The 9,996-nt window shown below is 35.9% G+C and overlaps 1 protein-coding gene across 1 annotated transcript; it reads right to left on the bottom strand.

The window, feature by feature from the left end:
- Positions 1–1,968: 1,968 nt before the first annotated feature.
- On the bottom strand, positions 1,969–8,409 carry LOC139890261 (uncharacterized). The gene is made up of 2 exons (XM_071873157.1): positions 8,209–8,409; positions 1,969–3,642 (listed from the first exon to the last, which is right to left on the bottom strand). Exons 1-2 carry the CDS (start codon positions 8,407–8,409, stop codon positions 1,969–1,971), a joined length of 1,875 nt encoding a protein of 624 aa, XP_071729258.1.
- Between the last annotated feature and the right edge of the window lie 1,587 nt (positions 8,410–9,996).

Below are 9,996 nucleotides of genomic sequence, written 5' to 3'. Positions count from 1 at the left end.
TACCTTAGACAGTAGGGCGAAGCTCCGGACAAAACGAGAGATGCTACAACTAAAAAAACAAAAAACATATATGACCACAAACAAGCAACCCTAAACACAAACAAACAATCCTAGAAACACAGACCAACAAACATACATACATACATGCATACATACATACATACATGCAAACATACATACATACATGCATTGCATGCATGCATGCATGCATGCATGCATACAAACATACATACATACATACATACAAGAAACCGTACGTAATAAACAAAAAACATGAAAACCCGAAACGTACCCGCGAGCATACATACAAACAAACATAAAAACAGACCCACATACGCATACCAACAAACATACAGAAACATACGTAACAAGCCCGCATAAACAGCAAACACAACAAACAAAAAGCAAACAAAAAAAACAAACAAACAAACATACCCGCAACCACAACCTAATCCCTAAACAAGTAAACAAACAACACACACACACATACCCAGTAAAAAGAAGAGGGCCCGGTAATAAATAAAGCGCAGAAAAACACGCTACATGATGAAACAAACAAATAAAGACAAACACGTGAAAAACACAATAAAAGAAGACACAAAAACCCAAAACACACAGACCCACCAACACACCAACATACCAAACCTACTCGTTTTTTCTAATTATAGTCCTCCACGCATTCCTATCAGAGGTCATGTCCTCGGTCAATAAAAGCTCCTTCAAGTCGAGCTTTATTTTATCCTCCCACCTACGAGTATGTCTACCCCTTCTCCTTACACCGTCAACCGTGAGTGCCTCGACTCTCCTAACAAGAGCGGTAAGAGGTCGCCTCCTCACATGCCCAAACCATCGGAGCCATTCTTCTCTTAGCTTGTCGATGATGCTTCCAACTTTCAGGTTCTCCCTGAAAACACTATTTGGAATCATATCCAACATGGTTTTACCGCATGCCCACCTAAGCATCCTCATCTCTGCCACCTCCATCCTTCTCTCTTGCGCCTTCGTCATTGGCCAACACTCTGATCCGTATAACATGGCAGGTCTAATTGCCACCTTGAAGAATTTCCCTTTCAGCTTAAGGGGGATCTTCTTGTCGCATAAGACTCCAGTCGCTGCTCTCCACTTCACCCACCCTACTTTTATACGGTGCGACACGTCTTCATCTATCCTACCTGATTTGTAGAGCATCGAGCCTAGGTATCTAAATGAGGTTTGTGGGTGCAAGATTTGGTCTCCAATGCAGATGTTCACTCCATCATCTTGTTCATCATCGTTCCCATTGAAATCACATCTAAGATATTCCGTCTTTTGTCTACTAATTTGTAGACCGTTACTTTCTAAGGCCACCCTCTATTGCTCTAGTCTTCTATTAAGCTCCTCCTTAGATTCAGACACAAGGACAACATCATCGGCAAAAATCAAGCACCAAAGGATACACTCTTGTATCCCTCGAGAAAGCTCGTCAAGGATCAAAGCGAAAAGAAAAGGGTTAAGGGCCGATCCCTGATGCAGACCTACTTCTATAGGAAAAACTTCAGTATTCCCCACCGGCGTTCTAACACAGGACTTCGCCCCTTCGTACATATCCCTGATAGCACTAATATATCTACTCGAGATACTTCTATCATATAGGGTCTTCCAGATTAAGTTTCGTGGGACGCAATCTTAAGCCTTTTCCAGGTCTAAGAAAACCATCTCTAAGTTCTTTTGCTTTTCTCTATACCTCTCCATAAGGTTCCTAATAATATGAATTGCCTCTATCGAAGAGCGCCCTGGCATGAAACCAAATTGGTTCTCTGACACGTTCGTTTCGCGTCTAAGTCTAGTCTCAATCACTCTCTCCCAAAGCTTCATAGTATGGCAAAGTAATTTTATGCCTCTATAGTTACTGCAACCTTGAGCATCTCCCTTGTTCTTATAGATGGGGATAGTCTCGCTCAGTCTCCATTCCATAGGCATTTTAGAGCTTCAAAACGTCTTCTTGAAAATGCAAGTCAACCACCTAACACCATCGTCACCAAGGCACCGCCACGCCTCAATGGGGATCTGGTCCGGTCCCACAGCTTTATTTCTCCCCATCTTACGTAGTGCCGATCTTACTTCCTCTTGGTTGATCCTCTCACAATCCATGTTGTTCTGAGATTGTTCTATATCATGGTCTTGGAGATCTCCGTGATGCTCGGATCTGCCCCCGACGAAAAGAGATGCGAAATACCCTTCCCATCTTTTCCTAATTTCATCGTCCTTTACTAGAGTTTGAGCAACTTCATTTTTGATAAACTTAATGTTATCTAGATCCCTGCGCCTTCGCTCCCGTGCTTTGGCTATCCTGTAGATATCATTTGCTCCCTCTTTAGAATCCAGCTTGCTATATAGATCTTCATATGCCTTTTCTTTTGCACGGGCAACAGCCTTCTTAGCTTCTTTTTTGGCTTCTTTATATCTTTCTTCAAACCTAGTTCTATCCGTCAGAGTCCCCTCCTGGCAAGTGATGAGCTCCCTGAAACTTAGTTGCTTAAGCGCGACTTTGCTTTGAACCTCATCACTATACCACCATGATTCTCTATCAGCCTTACGTCCCCTCGAAGTTCCTACTGCTACACCTAAGGTTTCCTTGGCTACTTCTCTAATGGTGGACGCTAGACAATTCCACATCTGGTCTGCTTCGTCGTGAGATACCATTTCCACTTCTGCATTAATTCTTTCTACAACCAAAGTTTTAAAAGTCTCTGCCTTCTCTCCGTTCAACTTCTTCCCTAGGATTTTAGTTTGGGCGGGCCTAACCCTCCTGGTGGCACGTCTCCGAAGAGCCAAATCCATGACCAACAATCTGTGCTGGGAGGAGCATGTCAAGTCAGTCAGGACCTTACAGTCCCCACATGTCCTAAGATCTCCTTTGCGAAGTAACAAATAGTCAATCTGGGTACTATGACCCCCGCTATGGAATGTTGCTAATTGAGCCCCCGTCTTCTTGAAAAACGAATTCGCCACAGCCAAATCGTGAGCAATAGCAAAATCGAGAATAGAGAGCCCTTCCTCATTTCTTACTCCGTACCCAAAACCCCCATGGGCACCCAAATAACCCTTGACATTCGTTCCTATATGACCATTTAGATCTCCCCCAATGATTAATCGATGGTCCGGAGGGCACGTCCTCACAACCTCATCTAAGGATTCCCAGAAGAATCTCTTTTCAGCAGATCCAAGACCCGCATGAGGTGCGTAAGCGCTAATGACCGTGTAGGTCACCTCCTGGATTACTAACCTAACCGACATAATCCTATCGCTCCGTCTACTCACATCCACGACATTCTCGTTATAGGGTAGGCCAATCATGATTCCAACACCGTTTCTAGCTACTCTCGATCCCGAGAACCACAACTTGTAATCCTTGATCTTAGCCGCCCCTCGAACCTTCCATCTAGTCTCCTGGACACACAAAATGTCCACTTTACGTTTACGTAAAGTCTCCACTAGTTCATACCGTTTACCGGTCAAAGTTCCCACATTCCAACTACCTGCTCTAATCCTAACTGGCTTTGCTAACCTATTGCCACTACTAGGCCGAAAAAACCTACCCGCCCTAGAGCTAGAAGGACATGACCTCAAGTAACCATGAGAACGTTTAGAGTCTATCTTATCCTATGAAACAAGAACGAAAAAAAAAAGGAATACGAAAAAAAGACAAAATAATAATAAAAATAAAAATAATATTAATATTAATAACATTAATAAAAAAAAAACAACACTAGTAGGGATAATACAAAGTAACTAAGCAGAAGCAATAAAATCCTAATACTAACAATAGCAGAAATCGGTAAAATACTCCTAGAACGATACCTACCAAATCAAAAAACAATCCTAATTTAATAAGCAGAACACGCAAAATAAGAGGCAGAAGCATAAGCCAAAAAAACCAATTCAATAAACAATCCGAGAAGTGATAGTAAAATTACGAATAAAACTAAACGTATAATAGAGAAATATAAGCAGAAAAGGAAAATAAGAAGGGACTGAAACGCAAACACAGTCGGGTTCGGTCACGATGCGGTGGTCGGAGTTGCCCGGCAGTTGCTGAATCGAAAGCAAAACTTCAAAAGGAAGCGTCTCATTCTGTACCTCGAGTATAATCATCGCTCTACTTATCATTCTACATGAATTATCTTTGTTCTTCATGACGATTATGTAATCTCTAATGTTTTAGAGATTATGTATTCTATTTTTGACGATAAATCAAATGAGATTAATATCATATTAACTCATTAAATCTATGATTACATCTGAAGAAAATATATATGTAACTATAGTTTCATAAAGATTTTAACGGGTAGGTAATACCCGAGGAAATATTTAACTTTCATATTAACATGTTATACTGTACATTCTTCGAATCTGATTCAACAGTCATTTACTATCCTACTTACATCAACCGATATACGTATCCGTTCACCGCAGAATAACCATTTTTATTCAATTTCATATTTTTGGATTTTGACTTCTCTGAATCCAACAAGTGGCATAATGAAGAAAACATTGAACAAAAAAATAAAATTTGTTAGAAACAAACGAATTAACTAATTGAAATATTGTTAAGAATCCACACTAACTATTCCTAGCTAACTGTTCCTAGCTAACTGGATTCATTTTATTTACCGCAATTTAATTATCGCAATTTATATTCTCGAAAATTTATTTATCGTCATTTAATTTCTGTTATTTATTTTACGCACTTTATTTATCGACATTTAAATACTGTTATTTACGCATTTTAAATATCGGGACACGTATACAAGGTTTTGACATATCATATCGACACATCTATATATATTATTTGGAATCACCATAGACACTCTATATGCTGTAATGATCGAGTTCGCTATACAGGGTTGAGGTTGATTCTACAATAATATATATACTTTGAGTTGTGATCGAGTCTGAGACATGTACACGGGTCACGATACGTATTAATTAATTCGAATATTATATATTAAACTATATATGAATTATTGAACTGTTAACTGTGGACTATCAACTGGGGACTATCAACATTGGATAATTAAAATGAATTAAAATATTGATTATAACATATGAAACTAAACAATTCTTCAAGTTTGCCACTTGATTTCTTCTTAAACCTCGTTTATATTTTTACGATTACAATCCACGTTCAAACCTTTCATGATTCCTAAAAACACCTCAATCAAGAGGATGAACCAAACGTACTTCATCTACGGAAGAAAAGATTGATGCATATAGTTATGCACCTGGAAAAAAAAAACTCTCGGAAACTGAGTAAACGTTTAACACGTATCTGTGCTAATTCCTTTAAGTGTTATTATTACCCAAAATAACTTGGTAATTCCTTTCAAAATAGCAAATTTTATCACAGCTCCAGCAAGTCAACTTCGACTTTTCGTTCTAAACAACCTTATTATAACCTTGATATATATATGCGTGCTCTTTTATTGTTACCAGGGAACCTTTTATATTCCACCAGATTAAAAACAGCGTTTAATCATCTAAAAACACAATTCTCTTGAAACCACCCCAGATTGATAACCGACGATTCAGATATCGTAGCATTAAATGCAGAGGAAACAAAAAAATTTTAGATGGTCTAAACGGCCAAAAGTTTGATGATAAAGAAGGGAGTGTTAGGAACGCTCGATAGAAAATTTAGTACTAAAAAACGAATTGAGCACACTATGAAGGAGATCAAGGAAAAATACAAGGACCATACCATGTATACAAAGAATTCAGGTAATTTCGGATCCGATGAAACCTTCAACGAATACCTTGCTCCGAAGTCATGTTATAATCTTGCGAAAAATCTTTCTTCATCCACCTATGAACTTAGAAATTCCAAAATATCATCATAAATATCTTCGATATTTCTGAGGATATTTTCTTAAATATTCTTGTTCGAAATTATCTACCTCTTCGTGTTTTCTGTATTCCATTATATTGGAAACTTCTGTAAAATCTAAGTATAAATTATGAATGAATTGTGGAGAAGTGTTGGGAATTGAAGCATGGGTTAGTATAATATAATGACGCTTGGCCAACGTGATTATATTACAGTAAGTCATGCTAAGTTTCTAATAAAACGTGATGATGGTTCACAGTAGATCATACCATTATCATGTGCCATGTTACATAACTCTTTCATTCTAATTAACCTCTGAACATATCAAGAAAATATATTCTTGATAGTTTTATTCTCAGTGATTCTGGTAATTTGACAAATCAAATCGTGCTATTACGTTCTTTCTTGATTAGAACATTAAGTTCATTCGAAACTCCACACTTACGAATTCTGGACCGCTATTCGCTTTACTAGAAGTCGAGAAGAAAATAAAAAGGCAAAGAGCTCCGAAACATAAGGGAAGATATAAAACTCGACAACAACACTGAAATCACAAACCATGTATATTAATACGAATAGCAATATAAAGACACGGGAGTATGATAAACACAATTATACCAAGAGCATAGTAGGAGTAAACAGATTCCTCTGGTGGTAGATGAAAAAGGAGAATGATCGATATGAAAGTCAGGAATATATCCAGAATTAAAACTGGATGAAGCATATTTACTGATGATTTGAAAGTATGAATTAAAATATAAAAATTGGGAGTGGTGAGAAGTAATGGAACGAAAGAAGTTCATTTATAGTGAAAATACCAGACAGAGCAATTGAGACAGATGATCGCATTTAATTATAGAGATCTTATTTTCCATAAATCCCAAAGAACCAGATCTTATAGATTTCTAAGATCTTCTTTAAATCCCTTGAATTCCGGAATTCAACCAAGGCAACGTCAAAAGATTAGACGCGCCTTATTTTCTAAATTCAAACGTGACTACGTCAAAAGTTAAATCATATTTTACTTTTCTTATTTCACTATTTAGTGATAGCTTCACTAGTACTCTTCAAAAAATCGAATTATTTTATCCATATTACTCAATAATGATAAAACTCTATTTATCAACTCATATTCGTCATGAGAACATTTTTATTGTTAGCCATGACCACCTCACTCAAATTTCGGGACGAAATTTCTTTAACGGGTAGGTACTGTAGTGACCCGGAAAAATTCGACTAATTTTAAGCCAAACTCTAGATACGATTTAATTTCTTTGACACGATAAACAAAGTCTGTAAGGTTGAGTCTCAAAAAGTTTGAACTGTTTCATATATTCAATTACCCTTCGACTGTTCTCGACGATTCACGAATAATTAATTGTAAATAGATATGTGAGTATGTATATATAAAGAATATTTCGAAATATAATTTGAAGTATTATATGTTGCTATTAAAAATTAATAAAAATAAAAATATGATATTATAATAATTATTAGTTAAAGTATATCTCTATATATAAATAAGGTATATTAAAAATAAATATTAAACGATTGTAATACTCGTTTGATGTTCTAATTGACATTAAGCAAGTTACATTAACCTTCTATGAATTTTCTCCACACGTTCTCTTTTTAGTTGATTAACAAACAATTTACTAATATTAATATTAATATTAATATTCTTATCTATATTATATATTATGATGTCGGTAGGAATAAACAAAGAACTTTCACGGGTGATATTAAAACAATTGATAGTGGGTGCTAGTGACTTTTGTTTCCAATGAAGAGTTAATTTAATTTATATATACCACGTTCATGCATCATATAGCAACAAACGTGTATACCTTCCTTTATTTTTTTATTCGAACTAAAACCACTAAACACCATTGACTTCCTATTACTATTATGCTCTTATCTTGTTATTGTTTTCTAATTGATTCTAACACCCGAAGCTCCCAAAACCATGGTTGATTGTTATAGTTGCTCGGCTTCTATTCTTGGTTTGTGCAAACCATACTCCACCCTCGATCATCACATCAAAACCAAACAATCATCGGTCGCTACTGCTGTGTTGTCTCTTTGATTCAATTTGACCAAAACCAAGCCACACAATTGGTGTTTGCTACCCTTCATGCTGCTGCTACTGCACATGTTTTTCTGCCTCTCCAATCATCATCATCATCGTATGAAAATCATCATCATCATCATCTTATGAACCACCAATCCACCACCCATCTTCAACCCAAAGCCACCATGATTAACCACCTTAAACTACTAATTCACTATCTTTAATTATCACCATTTAACACCACCACCTCTTTTACTCTCTCTCTATATACTTTCTCTCTCTCCCTCTCTTCTACGTAAACCACAACCCGTCTCTCACCTCTCTCTCCTATTCGATTAATATCATCAATTCCACCGCCACCTTCACACCCACTTGATTCGCCGCCCTCACCATCATAAACATTACCTTCGTTCCATTGTGCAGCTAGTGTTTCGATCCTGTGTTGACAACCGCCAATTGTGTACTGCTGCATTTTTTTGTCTCTTCGTGTTTACATCTGCAGCTTTTATTTTCCTTCTTCTTCGATTTCCTGTTACAGCTATTCGCTGCTACTGCAGTCTGCTTCCTGTTTTCTGATTTATTCAAACACCAACACAATCACAACAACCCATTCAAGTTACTACCATTACTAATCTACTTTCTATTCATGTTTCGAATCAACCACAACCACCATCACTTCATCATAAACACTATAACCTGTTTATATTTCATTTTTCTGTTGCGAACACAACCCACAACCGAATCCAAGAACACCCATGAAGATAAGCTATACGGTAGTTTTTATTTATTTGTTCTCTGACTTAATTCGATTGGACTCCATCACCATGGAGATTTTGTTTTGTTTTGTGTTCCCCACTTATTAGACAAACGAAAATGGTGGACCTGAGACAATCCCTTTTCACGTGCCAAACAATTTGTTCTTATGCAAACACTGAGTTTTATCCCTAAACTTATTCGGGCTACAGGCCTTTAATAATTGTGACGGGCCACGAAAGATTGTTGGGCTTGTTAAAAGGCGTATTGGACCACCATGATCTATTTTCAGTTGGGCCTTGAATCAATTACGTTATCTGTCGAGCCACATTAAAGAGGGATCAGATCATAGAGCTGAGTGTTTACCCACATCCACGTTATCTGCTATTGTATTCGACCGGATTATATTTTGTTTTGTTTTGTTGTAAACGATTAAGATATTGATGGGATTAGATGGTTAAATGATATTAGTTATGAAATGATGATGATTAGGTGATATACAAGTATTATGTAGTTAGTTGTTAAGATGAGATTATTATGATAATAATCATGATTTGATGATAAACGGGTATGATGACGAATGATGATATTCGATATTGATAATGATGATGATAGGTGGATACGAGTATCATGATCATAAGATCATGATGATAATGTTGATTAGTTTATGATGATAATAATATGATAGATTAGGATTAGATAGAATGAGGATGATGATTATGTATAAGATAATGATAATTTAAGGTTATGGTTAAGATTAGTATAATGATGACCGTAATTGTGATAAGGATGATGTTAAAGGAAGCTTGATCATGACTACGAAATTTGATGATGGTGGTGTTAAAAGATCATAATGAAAAATGGGTTAGATGATGATACACACATGCATCAATGATGAGGATAATATTACGTGTGTCAAATAGATGATACATGATGAAGAAAGACATAAATATTAAGGGTTAATTATAATTAAAATAGGATATTAAGCAGAAATGGTTGAATGGCTGTAAGTGTTATCGGGTTAGCGGGACGTCGCGGGTTCAAACCTGGGCATGGACATTTCTTTTTAGAAAAACTCTAAAGGTAGTTTTCAATATTATTGTTATTGTTATTATTATTTTTATTAAGTATTAAGTATTAAAAATTGCTATCATTATTATTATTATTATTATTATTATTATTATTATTATTATTATTATTATTATTATTATTATTATTATTATTATTATTATTATTATTATTATTATTATTATTATTATTATTATTATTATTATTATTATTATTATTATTATTATTATTATTATTA

This window comes from Rutidosis leptorrhynchoides, chromosome 1, assembly GCF_046630445.1.
Source record: "Rutidosis leptorrhynchoides isolate AG116_Rl617_1_P2 chromosome 1, CSIRO_AGI_Rlap_v1, whole genome shotgun sequence".
NCBI lineage: Eukaryota > Viridiplantae > Streptophyta > Magnoliopsida > Asterales > Asteraceae > Rutidosis > Rutidosis leptorrhynchoides.
Note: the sequence above shows the minus strand (reverse complement) of the source record. Positions and strands in the feature narration are given on the sequence as shown.

Coding starts and splice junctions, on each gene's coding strand:
- LOC139890261 (XM_071873157.1), bottom strand. CDS start 8,409: ATGCAGCAGTACACAATTGGCGGTTGTCAACACAGGATCGAAACACTA. Junction 3,643..8,208: donor AAGAGAGGGAGAGAGAGAAA/GTATATAGAGAG, acceptor CTTGTTTCATAG/GATAAGATAGACTCTAAACG.